The following is a 19582-nucleotide window of genomic DNA, read 5'->3' on the forward strand; positions in this document are numbered from 1 at the left end:
TGTACAGTCCAATACACACACACAAACACACCCTGTACAGTCCAATGCACACACACACACACCCACCCTGTACAGCCCAATACACACACACACACCCACCCTGTACAGTCCAATACATACACACACACACCCTGTACAGCCCAATACACACACACACACCCACCCTGTACAGTCCAATACACACACACACACACACACACACTCTGTACAGTCCAATACACACACACACACCCACCCTGTACAGTCCAATACACACACACACACCCTGTACAGCCCAATACACACACACCCACCCACCCTGTACAGCCCAATACACACACACCCACCCACCCTGTACAGCCCAATACACACACACCCTGTACAGCCCAATACACACACACACACACCCTGTACAGCCCAATACACACACACACACCCACCCTGTACAGCCCAATACACACACACACCCACCCTGTACAGCCCAATACACACACACACACCCACCCTGTACAGCCCAGTACACACACACACACACACACCCTGTACAGCCCAATACACACACACACACACCCTGTACAGTCCAATACACACACACACACCCCCTGTACAGTTCAATACACACACACACACACACCCATCCCGTACAGCCCAATACACACACACACACCCACCCCGTATAGCCCAATACACACACACACACACACACACAACCTGTACAGCCCAATACACACACACACCCACCCTGTACAGTCCAGTACACACACACACACCCTGTACAGCCCAATACACACACACACACCCACCCACCCTGTACAGCCCAATACACACACACCCTGTACAGCCCAATACACACACGCATCCACTCTGTACAGCCCAATACACACACGCATCCACCCTGTACAGCCCAATACACAAACACAACCACCAAGTACAGCCCAATACACACACACATCCAGTCTGTACAGCCCAATACACACACACACCCACCCTGTACAGCCCAATACACACACACACACACACCCTGTACAGCCCAATACACACACATACCCACCCTGTACAGCCCAATACACACACACACACCCTGTACAGTCCAATACACACACACTCACATACCCTGTACAGTCCAATACACACACACACACACACACACCCTGTACAGCCCAATACACACACACACACACCCTGTGCAGTCCAATACAGACACACATCCACCCTGTACAGCCCAATACACACACACATCCACCCTGTACAGCCCAATACACACACACACCCACCCTGTACAGTCCAATACACACACACAAACACACCCTGTACAGTCCAATACACACACACACACCCCCTGTACAGTTCAATACACACACACACACACACACCCATCCCGTACAGCCCAATACACACACACACACCCACCCCGTATAGCCCAATACACACACACACACACACACAACCTGTACAGCCCAATACACACACGCATCCACCCTGTACAGTCCAATACGCACACACACCCACCCTGTACAGCCCAATACACACACGCATCCACTCTGTACAGCCCAATACACACACGCATCCACCCTGTACAGCCCAATACACAAACACAACCACCAAGTACAGCCCAATACACACACACATCCAGTCTGTACAGCCCAATACACACACACACCCACCCTGTACAGCCCAATTCACACACACACACCCTGTACAGCCCAATACACACACACACACCCACCCTGTACAGCCCAATACACACACACACAGACACACCCCCTGTACAGCCCAGTACACACACACACACACCCTGTACAGCCCAATACACACACACACACCCACCCTGTACAGTCCAATACACACACACACACACACCCTGTACAGCCCAATACACACACACATCCAGTCTGTACAGCCCAATACACACACACACACCCTGTACAGTCCGATACACACACACACACCCTGTACAGCCCAATACACACACATACCCACCCTGTACAGCCCAATACACACACACACACACCCTGTACAGTCCAATACACACACACACACACCCACCCTGTACAGCCCAATACACACACACTCACATACCCTGTACAGTCCAATACACACACACACACACACACACACACCCTGTACAGCCCAATACACACACACACCCTGTGCAGTCCAATACAGACACACATCCACCCTGTACAGCCCAATACACACACACATCCACCCTGTACAGCCCAATACACACACACACCCACCCTGTACAGTCCAATACACACACACAAACACACCCTGTACAGTCCAATACACACACACACACACCCACCCTGTACAGTCCAATACATACACACACACACACACACCCTGTACAGTCCAATACACACACACACACCCACCCTGTATAGTCCAATACACACACACACACACACACCCTGTACAGCCCAATACACACACACACACACACCCACCCTGTACAGCCCAATACACACACACCCTGTACAGCCCAATACACACACACACCCTGTACAGCCCAATACACACACACACACACACCCTCTACAGCCCAATACACACACACACACCCACCCTGTACAGCCCAATACACACACACACACCCACCCTGTACAGCCCAGTACACACACACACACACACCCTGTACAGTCCAATACACACACACACACCCCCTGTACAGTTCAATACACACACACACACACCCACCCTGTACAGCCCAATACACACACACCCACCCTGTACAGCCCAATACATACACACACCCACCTTGTACAGCCCAATACACACACACACACACATCCTGTACAGCCCAATACACAAACACACCCACCCCGTACAGCCCAATACACTCACACACACCCACCCCGTACAGCCCAATGCACACACACACCCACCCTGTACAGCCCAATACACACACGCATCCACCCTGTATAGCCCAATACACACACACACATACAACCTGTACAGCCCAATACACACACGCATCCACCCTGTACAGTCCAATACGCACACACACCCACCCTGTACATCCCAATACACACACGCATCCACCATGTACAGCCCAATACACACACGCATCCACCCTGTACAGCCCAATACACAAACACAACCACCAAGTACAGCCCAATACACACACACATCCAGTCTGTACAGCCCAATACACACACACACACCCTGTACAGCCCAATACACAAACACAACCACCAAGTACAGCCCAATACACACACACATCCAGTCTGTACAGCCCAATACACACACACACACACACCCTGTACAGCCCAATACATACACACACCCTGTACAGCCCAATACACACACACACACCCTGTACAGCCCAATACACACACACACACACACACCCTATACAGCCCAATACACACACACACCCACACCCACCCTGTACAGCCCAATGCACACACACACAAACCCTGTACAACCCAATACACACACACACACACACACACACACACACACACATCCTATACAGCCCAATACACACACACACCCACCCTATACAGCCCAATACACACACACACACCCTGTACAGCCCAATACACACACCCTGTACAGCCCAATACACACACACCCACCCTGTACAGCCCAATACACACACACACACCCTGTACAGCCCAATACACACACACACATCCTGTACAGCCCAATACACACACATCCACACACCCACCCTGTACAGCCCAATACACACACACCCACCCTATACAGCCCAATACACACACACCCACCCTGTACAGCCCAATACACACACATCCACACACCCACCCTGTACAGTCCAATATACACACACACACACCCTGTACAGCCCAATACACACACACACACCCACCCTGTACAGTCCAATACACACACACACATCCACCCTGTACAGCCCAATACACACACACATCCACCCTATACAGCCCAATACACACACACATCCAACCTGTACAGCCCAATACACACACACACACCCACCCTGTACAGTCCAATATACACACACACACACACACCTTGTACAGTCCAATACACACAAACACACGCACCCTGTACAGTCCAATACACACACACACACACACCCTGTACAGCCCAATACACACACACACACCCACCCTGTACAGCCCAATACACACACATACACACCCTGTACAGCGAAATACACACACACACCCACCCTGTACAGCCCAATACACACACACACACACACACACCCACCCTGTACAGCCCAATACACACACACACCCTATACAGCCCAATACACACACACACACACACCCACCCTGTACAGCCCAATACACACACGCATCCACCCTGTATAGCCCAATACACACACACACACACACACACACCCTGTACAGCCCAATACACACACGCATCCACCCTGTACAGTCCATTACGCACACACACCCACCCTGTATAGCCCAATACACAAACACAACCACCAAGTACAGCCCAATACACACACACATCCAGTCTGTACAGCCCAATACACACACACACACTCTATACAGCCCAATACATACACACACCCTGTACAGCCCAATACACACACACACACGCCCTATACAGCCCAATACACACACACACCCACCCTATACAGCCGAATACACACACACAACCACCCTGTACAACCCAATACACAAACACAACCACCAAGTACAGCCCAATACACACACATCCAGTCTGTACAGCCCAATACATACACACACCCTGTACAGCCCAATACATACACACGCCCTGTACAGCCCAATACATACACACACCCTGTACAGCCCAATACATACACACATCCTGTACAGCCCAATACGCACACACACAACCTGTACAGCCCAATACACACACACACACCCTGTACAACCCAATACACACACACACACACACCCTATACAGCCCAATACACACACACACACCCACCCTGTACAGCCCAATACACACACATCCACACACACACACTGTACAGCCCAATACACACACACACCCACCCTGTACAACCCAATACACACACACACACACACCCTATACAGCCCAATACACACACACGCATCCACCCTGTACAGCCCAATACACACACACACACCCTGCACAGCCCAATACACACACATCCACACACACACCCTATACAGCCCAATACACATACACACCCACCCTATACAGCCCAATGCACACACACACACACACACACACACACACACACACACACACACACATCCTATACAGCCCAATACACATACACACCCATCCTGTACAGCCCAATACACACACACACACCCCCTGTACAACCCAATACACACACAGCCACCCTATACAGTCCAATACACACACCCTGTACAGCCCAATACACACACACACACTATACAGCCCAATACACACACACACCCACCCTGTACAGCCCAATGCACACACACACACACACACCCTGTACTGCCCAATACACACACACACACACACCCTGTACTGCCCAATACACACACACACACCCTGTACTGCCCAATACACACACACACACACACCCTGTACTGCCCAATACACACACACACACACCCTGTACAGCCCAATGCACACACACACACACACACCCTGTACTGCCCAATACACACACACACACCCTATACTGCCCAATATACACACACACACACACCCTGTACTGCCCAATACACACCAGTCCATCCTGGTGTGGTTCCCAGTCCGACCTGATCACTTGCTGTAACTGCATACTAACTTTTTGTGTTTCATGCACAAGGACCCCCAGGTCCCGCTGTACTGCAGCACTTTGTAATCTCTCTCCATTTAAATCATAATTTGCTTTCATATTTTTCCTGCCAAAGTGGATAACCTCACACTTTCCCACATTATACTCCATTTGCCAAATGTTTACTCACTCACTTAGCTTGTCTATATCCCTTTGCAAATTCTTTGTGTCCTCCTCACAACCGGCTCTCCCACCCATCTTTGTATCATCAGCAAACCTGGCTACATTACACTCGGTCCCTTCATCCAAGTCATTAAATAGTTGAGGCCCCAGCACCGATCCCTGTGGCACCCCGCTAGTTACCGTTTGCCAACCGGAAAATGACCCGTTTATCCCCCGACTCTCTGTTTTCTGTTAGTTAGCCAGTCCGCTATCCATGCTGATATATTGCCCCCCCCCCCCCCCAAAACCCCGCGAGCTCAGTCTTGACGCTGTGTGTTTGTTGCCCTCAGGATGCTGCCCTACGGGTGTCTGTCGATCGGTGACTGCGTGGGGCTGATTGAAGCCGTGCGGAACTCCCACACCATCATGCAGATCCAGTGCAAGGGCGGCCTGAAGGGGGCGCTCCAGTTCAACAGTCACACGCTGCACCAGTGGTTAAAGGACAAGAACAAGGGAGAAGCGTGAGTGTGGTTTCAACCCTGTTGCTTAAAAACAAACGCCCTCGTTCACTTGAGTCGGAAGGAATTCAGCCTCATGGCTGTAATCATTTTATTCTTCCAACTTCAGTATAAAAAGCAACTTGCAAGCAGTGTTTAGGTCCCATAGAGTTCCACAGGGCTCAGTACTGGGTCCCTTGCTTTTTTGTGGTATACATCAATGATCTGGACTTGAATGCAGGGGGTATGATTAAGAAGTTTGCAGATGATACTGAAATCGGGCCGTGCGGTTGATAATGAAGAAGAAACTGCAGACTGCAGGAAGATATCAATCAACTGGTCGGGGGGGCAGAACAATGGCAAATGGAATTTAATCCAGAGATGTGTGATGCATTTGGGGAGGGGGCTAACGAGGCAAGGGAATACACATTAAATGGTAGGCCACTGAGAAGTGTAGAGGAACAAAGTAACCTGGGAGTGCAGGTCCACAGATCCCTGAAGGTAGCAAGCCAGGTAGATAAGGTGGTTAAGAATGCATATGGAATACTTACCTTTATTAGCCGAGGCATAGAATACAAGAGCAGGGGAGGTTATGCTTGAACTGTATACAACACTGGTTAGGCCACAGCTGGAGTACTGCGTGCAGTTCTGGTCACCACATTACAGGAAAGATATGATTGCACTGGAGAGGGTACAGAGGAGATTTACCAGGATGTTGCCAGAACTGGAGAATTTTAGCGATGAGGAAAGATTGGATAGGCTGGGGTTGTTTTCCTTGGAACAGAGGAGGCTGAGTGGAGATTTAATTGAGGTGTATAAAATTGAGGGGCCTGGATAGAGTGGGTAGGAAGGACCTGTTTCCCTTAGCAGAGAGGTCAACAACCAGGGGGCATAGATTTAAAGTAATTGGGGGGAGGTTTAGAGGGGATTTGAGGGGAAATGTCTTCACCCAGAGGGTGGTGGGGGTCTGGAACTCACGGCCTGAAAGGGTGGTAGAGGCAGAAACCCTCACCACATTTAAAAAGTACTTGGATGTGCACCTGAAATGCCGTAACCTGCAGGGCTACGGACCGAGAGCGGGAAAGTGGGATTAGGCTGGGTGGCTCTTTGTCGGCCGGCGCGGACACGATGGGCCGAGTGGCCTCTTTCTGTGCCATGGACCTGTATGATTGTATGAATCAGATAGAGCATGAGGACCTAGATATAAGTTCCTTCTCGTGCTGCTTGAACAAAGAGAGACACTTATACAGGTACAACCTCCAAAATCCAGAGTTCCAAAGACCGGAATGTTCCGAAAAGCGGACACCAGTATTCTGATCAATGTTCTGTAATTAATGCGCCCCTACACCCACCCACACACACACACACACCCACACATCGCAAAACATTCACAAGACACTTAACTATCGAATCGCCGCAAAAAATTAAAATGGAGATAAATGTGATGGGGAAAAGAACAAAGATTTCTTTTTCATATAGTTCATTCCTGGGATGTGGGCGTCGCTGGCAAGGCCGGCATTTATTGCCCGTCTCTAATTGCCCCTTGAGAAGGTGGTGGTGAGCCGCCTTCTTGAACCGCTGCAGTCCCGTGTGGTGAAGGTGCTCCCACAGTGCTGTTAGGGAGGGAGTTCCAGGATTGTGACCCAGCGACGATGAAGGAACGGCCGATATATTTCCAAGCCGGGATGATGTGTGACTGGGAGGGGAACGTGGAGGTGGTGGTGTTCCCATGGGCCTGCTGCCCTTGACCTTCTAGGGGGTAGAGGTCGCGGGTTTGGGAGGTGCTGCCGAAGAAGCCTTGGCGAGTTGCTGCAGTGCATCTTGTCGATAGTAACAGTAATTATACTCTGAACGGTAAAATTCTCAATGGGTACAGATCATCATCAGAGGTGGTCCCTCGAACGAGGATGACTTGCTTCCACATGAGTTCATAGATGTTTCAATGAAGGACCCGATGTTCCAGGAAGATGCCTGTGGGTGGATTTTTTTAACGTGGGGTGGCCGTTGAACACCAGCCACCACACGGGGCTTGACAGAGCCAGGTCTTGGTCCAGTGGCAAGGGTTAACCAGGACGACTGGAGACCTGCTCTGCTGCACGGGCCCTAGTGCGTGCACATATCGCACAGTGTGGGCTGGGCCCGTGCTGCCCCTGGGCCCTCGCCTCTCCTGGGCCCCGTACCCTCATTCACCGCACCTCCGACCAAGATGTTCCAGGGCCCGGTGCTCCAGCTGTTTACAGCCCCGACCTGCGGTGATGTTCTCACACAGGTCGGGGCGGCCCACAATGTACAGATACACCGATCTTAAAAGGCAAATAGTAAAAGCCATGCAATGAGGCAGGTATGATTCTGTACTTTACATAGAGGAGCGTACAGTATACAGGAGTAAAGATGTGGTGATAATCTACACAAGATATTTGGTCAGGCCACAGTTTGTGTGCAGTCACAACATAGAATTATGTTGGGTACCATGGAACGATAGATTGACTCAGATGATCCCTAAGATGAGAGGATACGGTAAGATGAGAGAATTTAAAGAGCTTTGCACTCGATGGAGCAGGGAAGGTTAAGGGAGATGTTATGATCTGGAACGTGCTGCCTGAAAGGGAAGTGGAAATAAATTCACTAGTAACTTTCAAAAGGGAAATTGGATAAATACTTGAAGGGGAAACATTTGTCGGGCTATGGGGAAAGAGCAGGGGGGAGTGGGACTGATTGGAGAACTCTTTCAAAGAGCCGACACAGGACAGGAACCATGAGCCGAAAGGCCTCCTCCTGTGCTATATGATTCTGAGAAGTGTTCAGAATCATGAAGACGTTTGAGAGGGTCAGTTGTCAAGTATCTTTTCCCACTGGACGGTGAAGTATTAGCAATCGGAAATAGTCTCCGGATTGATACCAGAGACTGCATTGTCGGAGGTGCCATCTTTCAGACGAGACGTTAAACCGAGGGATACGGGGATCGGGCGGGAAAGTGGGGTTGATCTCATTGAATGGCGGAGCAGGCTCGAGGGGCCGAATGGCCGACTCCTGCTCCTATTTCATATAAGTTGTGTCCCTCATCTGTTGTATGTATCGTGCATGTCCTGGAGGTTAGGAACCTGGTCCCCATGTTGGAGGTACGGGGACCCGATTGTGGAACGGAAACCATTTTACAAGCACACTGATCTGCAAACCTATCCTGGGCCACACCCCATGTTCCCCCTTCATTCATTTTCGCCCCCGGGTGAAAAGTTTGGTGGCTGGGTGGAGAAGCTGGCCCAGGAGACCACGTTGTGTACTTAAATTGCAATGCATTTCTAGATGTTATTTTTTAATTTATTCATTCACGGGATCTGGTCCTCGTTGGCAAAGCCGGCATTTATTGCCCATCCCTAATTGCCCCTCGGGAAAGTGGTGGTGAGCCGCCGCCTTGAACCGCTGCAGTGCCGTGTGGTGAAGGTGCTTCCACTCAAGAGGCACGAGTTTGAGGGCCCAGGGGCAGCACGGGCCCAGCCCACACTGTGCGATATGTGCGCGCACTAGGCCCGTGCAGCAGAGCAGGTCTCCAGTCGTCCTGGTTAACCCTTGCCACTGGACCAAGACCTCGCTCTGTCAAGCCCATGTGGTGGCTGGTGTGCAACGGCCACCCCACGTTAAAAAAATCCACCCACAGGCATCTTCCACCCTTTCCAGAACCAGGGGTCACAGTCTAAGGATAAGGGGTAAGCCATTTAGGATCGAGATGAGGAGAAACTTCTTCACTCAGAGTTGTGAGCATGTGGACTTCTCTACCACAGAAAGTTGTTGGGGCCAGTTCGTTAGATATATTCAAAAGGGAGTTAGATGTGGCCCTTATGGCTAAAGGGATCAAGGGGTATGCAGAGAAAGCAGGAATGGGGGTACTGAAGTTGCATGAACAGCCTTGATCATATTGAATGGCGGTGCAGGCTCGGAGGGCCGAATGGCTTGGGAGCTGGAATATTAGGTCCTTCATTGAAACACTTGTGAACTCATCCCTTTTTGGTGTGGAAGCAAGTCATCCTCGATACGAGGGACCGCCTATGATGATAACATTGTCGTAGTGGGTTTGTTACAACTGAGTGTCTCGCTAGGCCATTTCAGAGGGGCAGTTGAGAGTCAACCAAGTTGCTGTGGGTCTGGCGTCACATATAGGCCAGACTAAGCCATCCCTGACTCAGAGGGACTGCCTAAGAAGAAGATAGGCCAGACCGGGTAAGGGTGGCAGATTTCCTTACCTAATCATCGTAGGCAGTCGCTCGGAATCGAGGAAGACTTGCTTCCGCTCTTAACACGAGTCCGTAGGTGACTGAACAGTCCGATACGAGAACCACGGTCCCTGTCACAGGTGGGACAGATAGTCGTTGAGGGAAAGGGTGGGTGGGACAGGTTTGCCGCACGCTCCTTCCGCTGCCTGCGCTTGCTTTCTGCATTTCTGGTTAAAAGTCAACTACATTGCTGTGGGTCTGGAGTCGCATGTCGGCCAGACCGGGTAAGGGCGGCAGATTTCCTTCCCGAAAGGGGCATTAGTGAACCAGTTGGGTTTTTAACGACAATCCGGTAGTTTCATGGTCACCGAGACTCGATTTTTTTTTTTAATTCCAGATTTATTTAATGAACTGAATTTAAAAATATTAAACAGCGGTGTGGACCAGTTGGGTCGGACGGCCTGTCTCGGTGCTGTAAGTTCCGTGTAATTCTATCTGTGACGTAAACGTCCGGTTATTTTTTTGGTTGTAAGGTACGACGCGGCGATTGACCTCTTCACACACTCCTGCGCTGGTTACTGTGTGGCCACGTTCATCCTGGGAATTGGGGACCGACACAACAGTAACATCATGGTGAAGGACAACGGCCAGGTGAGTGCGGTGGAATAAGTTGAGACGTTCTCCCTCGCCCCTTTCTAACAAGTTGGCGCAGAGCGCTCGAGAAGAACAGGGGCGGATCGGAGAATGACCCATGGGATGAGAGGGCTCTCTCTCGATGAGTGGTTGTGTAGAACGGGACTGTAGTCTGGAGTTTAGAAGAACAAGAGGCGATCTCATTGAAGTTTAGGACCGAGATGAGGAGAAATTTCTTCACTGGGTTGTGTCCCTCATCTGTTGTGTGTATCGTGCATGTCCTGGAGGTTAGGAACTTGGTCTCCGTGTTGGAGGTACGGGGACCCGGTTGTGGAACGGAAACCATTTTACAAGCACACTGATCTGCAAACCTGTCCTGGGCCACACCCCATGTTGCCCCTTCATTCATTTTCGCCCCCGGGTGAAAAGTTTGGTGGCTGGGTGGAGAAGCTGGCCCAGGAGACTACGTTGTGTACTTAACTTGCAATGCATTTCTAGATGTTATTTTTTAATTTATTCATTCACAGGATCTGGTCCTCGCTGGCAAAGCCAGCATTTATTGCCCATCCCTAATTGCCCCTCGGGAAAGTGGTGGTGAGCCGCCGCCTTGAACCGCTGCAGTGCCTTGTGGTGAAGGTGCTTCCACTCGAGGCATGAGTCTGGGGCCCAGGAGAGGCGAGGGCCCAGGGATAGCCCAGGGTGGTGAACCTGTGGAATTCTCTACCACAGAAGGCTGTGGAGGCCAAGTCACTGAATATATTTAAGAGGGAGATCCATAGATTTTTAGAAACAAAAGACATCAAGGGGTATGGGGAGAAAGCGGGAAAATGGTGTTGAGATAGAGGATCAGCCATAGAAACATAGAAAATAGATGCAGGCCATTCGGCCCTTCGAGCCTGCACCACTATTCAATATGATCATGGCTGATCATTCACCTCAGTACCCCATTCCTGCTTTCTCTCCATACCTCTTGATCCCTTTAGCCGTGAGGGTCACATCTAACTCTCTCGAATATATCCAACGAACTGACCTCAACAACTCTCTGCGGTAGAGAATTCCACAGGTTCACAACTCTGAGTGAAGAAGTTTCTCTTCATCTCGGTCCTAAATGGCTTACCCCTTATCTTAAGACTGTGTCGCCTGGTTCTGGACTTCCCCAGCATCGGGAACATTCTTCCTGCATCTAACCTGTCCAGTCCCGTCAGAATTTTATATGTTTCTATGAGGTCCCCTCTCATTCTTCTAAATTCCAGTGAATACAAGCCTAGTCGATCCAGTCTTTCTTCATATGTCAGTCCAGCCATCCCGGGAATCAGTCTGGTGAACCTTCGCTGCACTCCCTCAATAGCAAGAACGTCCTTCCTCAAATTAGGAGACCAAAACTGAACACAATATTCCAAGTGAGGCCTCACCAAGGCCCTGTACAACTGCAGTAAGACCTCCCTGCTCCTATACTCAAATCCCCTCGCTATGAAGGCCAACATGCCATTTGCCTTTTTCACCGCTTGATCATATTGAATGGTGGCGCAGGCTCAAAGGGCCGAATGGCCTACTACTGCTCCTATTTTCTATGTTTCTATGAAGCATACAAGATTCTGAGGGGGATTGACAGGGTAGATGCAGGGAGGATGTTTCCCCCCCCGGGCTGGGGAGTCTAGAACCAGGGGTCACACAGTCTCAGGATAAGGGGTTGGCCATTTAGGACTGAGATGAGGAGGAATTTCTTCACTCAGAGGGTGGTGAATCTTTGGAATTCTCTGCCCCAGAGGGCTGTGGATGCTGAGTCTCTGAGTATATTCAAGGCTGAGATCGATAGATTTAGGAGAATCGAGGGACATGGGGATCGGCGAGGAAAGTGGAGTTGAAGTCCATGATCAGCTGTGATCTTATTGAATGGCGGAGCAGGCTCGAGGGTCCTTCGGGCCTACTCCTGCTCCTAATATGTTTTTAGTAAGCGGGGAGAGGAGGTGGGGAGCAAGGGGTGTGGGATATTACTGCATCTTTTAACCCGTGCTCCCTCCCCTCTCCCAGCTGTTTCACATCGATTTTGGCCACTTCCTCGACCACAAGAAGAAAAAGTTTGGCTACAAGCGAGAGCGAGTGCCCTTTGTGCTGACCCAGGATTTCCTGATCGTCATCAGTAAAGGAACCCAGGAGTGCACCAAGACCAAGGAGTTTGAGCTGTGAGTGCGGCACTGAGCCAGGCAAAGACCCTATTCCCGGGAGCTAGGAATGGGCTTCCGAAGGATGCACTGTGATGGGATGGATTGTGGAGAATTGTAACTCGAACCCATCAGCCCCCTCCCCCCAACCTCACCGTACATGCTTACCGACATTAGCTTCCCGTCCAACCACGCCTCGATTTCTTTTCCAATCCCTTCACGGCCTCGCCGCCTCTCCTCCTTATCTCTGTAACCCCTTCTAGCCCCTACACCCCTCCCTATCTCTGTATCTCCTCCAGCCCCTACACCCCTCCCTATCGCTGTAACCCCCTACACCCTTCCCTATCTCTGTAACCACCTCCAGCCCCTACACACCTCCCTATTTGTAACCCCCTATACCCCTCCCTATCTCTGCAACCCCTCCAACCCTACACCCCTCCCTATCTCTGTAACCCCCTCCAGCCCCTACAGCCCTCCCTATCTCTGTAACCCCCTCCAGCCCCTACAGCCCTCCCTATCTCTGCAACCCCCTCCAGCCCCTACACCCCTCCCTATCTCTGTAACCTCCTACAGCCCTCCCTATCTCTGCAACCCCCTCCAGCCCCTACACCCCTCCCTATCTCTGTAACCTCCTACAGCCCTCCCTATCTTTGCAACCCCCTCCAGCCCCTACACCCCTCCCTATCTCTGTAACCTCCTACAGCCCTCCCTATCTCTGCAACCCCCTCCAGCCCCTACACCCCTCCCTATCTCTGTAACCTCCTATAGCCCTCCCTATCTCTGCAACCCCCTCCAGCCCCTACACCCCTCCCTATCTCTGTAACCTCCTACAGCCCTCCCTATCTCTGCAACCCCCTCCAGCCCCTACACCCCTCCCTATCTCTGTAACCTCCTACAGCCCTCCCTATCTCTGTAACCTACTCCAGCCCCTACACCCCTCCCTATCTCTGTAACCTCCTCCAGCCCTCCAAGATCTCCGCGCTGCTCCAATTCCGGCCTCTTGCGCACCTCCGATTTTAATCGCTCCACCATTTGCGGCCGTGCCTTCATCTGCCTGGGCCCTAAGCTCTGGAATTCCCTCCCTAACCCTCTCCCCCTCTCTCCTTTTAAGACACTCCTTAAAACCCACCTCTTTGCCCGAGCTTTTGGTCACCTGTCCTAATGTGGCTCGGTGTCAAATTTTGTCTGATAAGCGCTCCTGTGAAGAGCCTTGGGGACATTCCGGTACGTTAAAAGGCCCTATATAAATGCAAATTGTGATAGGATATCACGGCATGGAGAGCGTACATTGTGATGGGCTATCACGGGATGGGGAGAGTGCGTTGTGATGGGATATCACGGGATGGGGAGAGTGCGTTGTGATGGGATATCACGGCATGGAGAGAGTGCGTTGTGATGGGATATCACGAGATGGGGAGAGTGCGTTGTGATGGGATATCACGGCATGGAGAGAGTGCGTTGTGATGGGATATCACGAGATGGAGAGAGTGCGTTGTGATGGGATATCACGGGATGGGGAGAGTGCGTTGTGATGGGATATCACGGGATGGGGAGAGTGCGTTGTGATGGGATATCACGGGATGGGGAGAGTGCGTTGTGATGGGATATCACGGGATGGAGAGAGTGCGTTGTGATGGGATATCACGGGATGGGGAGAGTGCGTTGTGATGGGATATCACGGGATGGGGAGAGTGCGTTGTGATGGGATATCACGGGATGGAGAGAGTGCGTTGTGATGGGATATCACGGGATGGGGAGAGTGCGTTGTGATGGGATATCACGGGATGGGGAGAGTGCGTTGTGATGGGATATCACGGGATGGGGAGAGTGCGTTGTGATGGGATATCACGGGATGGGGAGAGTGCGTTGTGATGGGATATCACGGGATGGAGGGAATGCATTGTGAGGAGGTGAGATTAGGAATGGGAAGGAGCGGCTGGATGGTGTGGTGGGTGGGATGTGGAGGGCCATGAAATCTCACTGAGTGGAGGGTTCACGCGCTCTCGTTTCTCCTCCCCCCCCCCGAACCCACCGCAGGTTTCAGGAGATGTGCTACAAGGCGTACCTGGCCATCCGGCAACATGCCAACCTCTTTATCAACCTCTTCTCCATGATGCTGGGCTCGGGCATGCCCGAGCTGCAGTCCTTCGACGACATCGCCTACATCCGCAAGACCCTGGCGCTGGACAAGACGGAGCAAGAGGCGCTGGAGTACTTCACCAAGCAAATGAACGATGCCCACCACGGGGGCTGGACGACAAAAATGGACTGGATCTTCCATACCATCCGACACATGCCCTGAGCAGCTCCCGGGGAACCCTCGACCACAGGAGTCGATGAAAACCGCTTGTACTCCGAAGTCGGACGCGCCTTGCAGGCAAGGGGGAACCGCCCGGTACTGGCTCGAGCTCGGGGTTGCCTTGGAAACTAGGCAACGTTCCCACCCACCCCTCCCTCCCTACCCAGGATTGGCTGCTCCAATCTCTAACACTACACGTTAAAACTCTTGCACCTACAATGAGTTGAACTCTTGTGAATTGGGTCTAGGTGAATTTTTTTTTGGACTTTTCTTTTTCGGAAAAAGGTGGGAGGCGTCCGACAGGAAGAAGTGGATTTTGAGACTGTACGCAGACTGGGGGAAAAAGGTGGAGGTGCTGGGAATCACCGCGGCTCACAATCTACAAGGAGTCCAGTCCGCCATTTCTCGCACGGAAGTAGTTTTTTTTAAAAAAAGATACTTTTTGAAGTGACGTGCAGTGTTCAACACTTCGGTTTACAGGCCTGCCCCTCATGTGGAATTAGGAGCCAAATTTCGTGAGGGCGAAACATTTAAAAAAAAAACAACCTAACTTGGGCTTGGTGGGGGGGGAAAGGGTGATCGCCACAAAACCTTTCGATCCTTTCTCTTGTTTCTGCACTCGGTGGGGGAAAACTTCTCGGCCCTGAAGGAAAATGGACCCAATCTTCGATTGTGGAAGGAGCAGGAGAACTTTGAGCGGGATCGTACGCTGAGGTGACCAGCCTTCCTCGGTTGAGTTTACAGTCGGGCGCGTTGTCGATGAGGCCCGGCTTGACTGGTTGGAGAATCCCTCTTTTGGAAAGTGGGGGGCGGGTTTTGGAGGGGGGGGGGGGGGAACTATGGTTCTAAAATCTGTTGTAAACAGTGGTGAGAAGCTGTTCGATAATTTGAAGATCTTTCTATTTATTGGAGGCGTTGGGTTGGGTTGGGTGGCCTCCAATGGGATGGAGGCATTGCTTTGAGTGGCCTCCAATGGAATGGAGGCATAGGGTTGGCTGGCCTCCAATGGGATGGAGGCATAGGGTTGGGTGGCCTCCAATGGGATGGAGGCATAGGGTTGGGTGGCCTCCAATGGGATGGGGGTATAGGGTTGGGTGGCCTCTAATGGGATGGAGGCATAGGGTTGGGTGGCCTCCAGTGGGATGGAGCCATTGCATTGAGTGGCCTCCAATGGGATGGGGGTATAGGGTTGGGTGGCCTCCAGTGGGATGGAGCCATTGCATTGAGTGGCCTCCAATGGGATGGGGGTATAGGGTTGGGTGGCCTCCAATGGGATGGGGGTATAGGGTTGGGTGGCCTCCAATGGGATGGAAGCATAGGGTTGGGTGGCCTCCAGTGGGATGGAGCCATTGCGTTAAGTGGCCTCCAATGGGATGGAGGCATTGCTTTGGGTGGCCTTCAATGGGATGTAGGCTTTGGCTTGGGTGGCCCCTTGATTGTTGCTAAAGGCTGGGGACCCTCAACCCCAATCGATTAATGGTGTCAATCTCCCTCCCTCTCTCCATTCTCTGTGCAGCGCCGAGTTACCGCTACAGCCTTTGCTTGGCACCTTCGGGGGAAGAGGGAGATGAAGGAGGTCAGAGTGGGTTGCTGCCATCTCCTTCCCTGCAACCTTTTGTGTGTGTGTGTGTGTGTGTGTGTGGGGTTTTTTTTTGCACTGTTCCCCTTTGCTACCTACCATCCATGAAGGAAAAACAAAGCTGCCCCTGTACTCCAGGGAGACCTCGCTGGTTGAAAATGTTTAATGAAGAAACCTCACCCACCTCTCTGATGCCCGCGCTCCCCTCTCTTCTCCAAGATACCCGACGTGGTGTCAGTAATGTATTTGCTTCATTGCTTCTTTGCTTAAGAATTCGTAGCGACACATCCGTGCTGTAAACTTCTATGATTGCTATTAAGAACTAGTTGGTTTATTAGCAAAAGGTTTAACAATCACACAACACATTACCAGTTCATCCACCAGGCTCACAACCACCTGCCTCGTCGTGGATCACCCGAAACCAACTGGCCGGGGTTTTATTGAGTCTTGTGAACATCACGTGACTGGCTAAGCCACTCCCAACTCAACAGCTCTATCAACCTGTGAGCACGCTCACTGGTGTATACATTACAGCGTTCTTTGCGTGGTGCAAATCAGGTCTGAAAGTCGAATAATGGTTAGGAAGGAGCTGCCATTGGTTATCTGGCAGTAATGAGCACCCGCCCCCTGAATTCCTGTAGGATAGAAAGCAAGGGCCTACAAGTATTATAAGTAACTGCATATTTTTAGTTTTTTGGGAGCGGGAGGGAGGTGGGAATATTATACAGCAGCAATTTGGGGAATATATTCTCTGGGATGAGATGCATAGTGTTGACAGATTTCCCCCTTGATGATTGTTATCTCGATCCAGCTGTGAAACAGTCGGCTGGTGTGAGATGTTTACGGGTTGACCTCCATTGGGTTGGGTGGCCTCCAATGGGATGGAGGCATGGGGTTGGGTGGCCTCCAATGGGATGGAGGCATGGGGTTGGGTGGCCTCCAATGGGATGGAGGCATGGGGTTGGGTGGCCTCCAATGGGATGGAGGCTTTGGGTTGGGTGGCCTCCAATGGGATGGGGTTGGGTGGCCTCCAATGGGATGGAGGCATGGGGTTGGGTGGCCTCCAATGGGATGGAGGCATGGGGTTGGGTGGCCTCCAATGGGATGAAGGCTTGGGGTTAGGTGGCCTCCAATGGGATGGAGGCATGGGGTTGGGTGGCCTCCAATGGGATGGAGGCTTTGGGTTGGGTGGCCTCCAATGGGATGGAGGCATGGGGTTGGGTGGCCTCCAATGGGATGGAGGCATGGGGATGGGTGGCCTCCAATGGGATGGAGGCATGGGGTTGGGTGGCCTCCAATGGGATGGAGGCATGGGGTTGGGTGGCCTCCACTAAGACAGAGGCTTTGGGCTGGGTGGCCAATTTGGGTTGGGTGGCACGGACATACTTTTGGGAGTTGCATTTCCTTTGGAGCCACTAGGTGTCGCTGCTGTTCGTCCTCGATCGCCAAGACTCGCACAACTGAGGGGAAACTAGTGTTTCAGTGGGTAGAGACAGTATTAGAGGTTAGAATGAAGAATCTGCCTCTCCCTGGAAGGATGTGAAAATTAAACCTTTTCAGTGCAAGCTTTAACGATGAATAAGTGCCGTAGCGGCCGGCCAAATAATTAACGGGTCCCTCCCCCTTTCCAAGCTTCAAATTAGAGCCAGGCCGCTCAGCGCCGATCTCGGGAAGCACTTTTACCACACAAAGGCCAGTGGTTATCTGGAACTCTCTCTTTCCCCCCCCCCCCCAAAGGTTGTTGAGACTAGGGGTCAGTTGGAGCTTTCAAATCTGAGATCGATAGATTTTTGTTGGGTAAGGTCATCGAGGGATATGGAGAAATGGTGGGTAAATGGGATTGAGGCCATGGTCTGATTGAATGACGGAACGGGCTCGAGGGGCTGAATGGCCTCCTGTTCCTATCTAACCGGTTCGGTGGGCTGAATGGCCTCCTGTTCCTATCTAACGGGCTCAAGGGACTGAATGGCCTCCTGTTCCTATCTAACCGGTTCGGTGGGCTGAATGGCCTCCTGTTCCTATCTAACGGGCTCAAGGGACTGAATGGCCCCCTGTTCCTATCTAACAGGCTCAAGGGACTGAATGGTCTGTTCCTATCTAACAGGCTCAAGGGACTGAATGGCCTCCTGTTCCTATCTAACGGGCTTAAGAGACTGAATGGCCTCCTGTTCCTATCTAACAGGCTCAAGAGACTGAATGGCCTCCTGTTCCTATCTAACGGGCTCAAGAGACTGAATGGCCTCCTGTTCCTATCTAACAGGCTCAAGAGACTGAATGGCCTCCTGTTCCTATCTAACAGGCTCAAGGGACTGAATGGCCTGTTCCTATCTAACAGGCTCAAAGGACTGAATGGCCTGTTCCTATCTAACAGGCTCAAGGGACTGAA

The 19582-nt window shown here is 51.6% G+C and overlaps 1 protein-coding gene across 1 annotated transcript in view; it reads left to right on the forward strand.

Annotated features, from left to right (window-relative positions):
* LOC139232662 (phosphatidylinositol 4,5-bisphosphate 3-kinase catalytic subunit alpha isoform) overlaps positions 1-16419 on the forward strand; it is a 221938-nt gene extending 205519 nt beyond the window's left edge. Inside the window, exons 19-22 of the mRNA XM_070863122.1 lie at positions 6169-6339; positions 11057-11174; positions 13188-13339; positions 15356-16419. Of these exons, the coding sequence (XP_070719223.1) occupies positions 6169-6339; positions 11057-11174; positions 13188-13339; positions 15356-15620 (706 nt within the window). The 3' untranslated portion in view covers positions 15621-16419. The remainder of the gene's footprint in view (positions 1-6168; positions 6340-11056; positions 11175-13187; positions 13340-15355) is intronic.
* Positions 16420-19582: the final 3163 nt, after the last annotated feature.

Source organism: Pristiophorus japonicus, chromosome 20 (assembly GCF_044704955.1).
Source record: "Pristiophorus japonicus isolate sPriJap1 chromosome 20, sPriJap1.hap1, whole genome shotgun sequence".
NCBI lineage: Eukaryota > Metazoa > Chordata > Chondrichthyes > Pristiophoridae > Pristiophorus > Pristiophorus japonicus.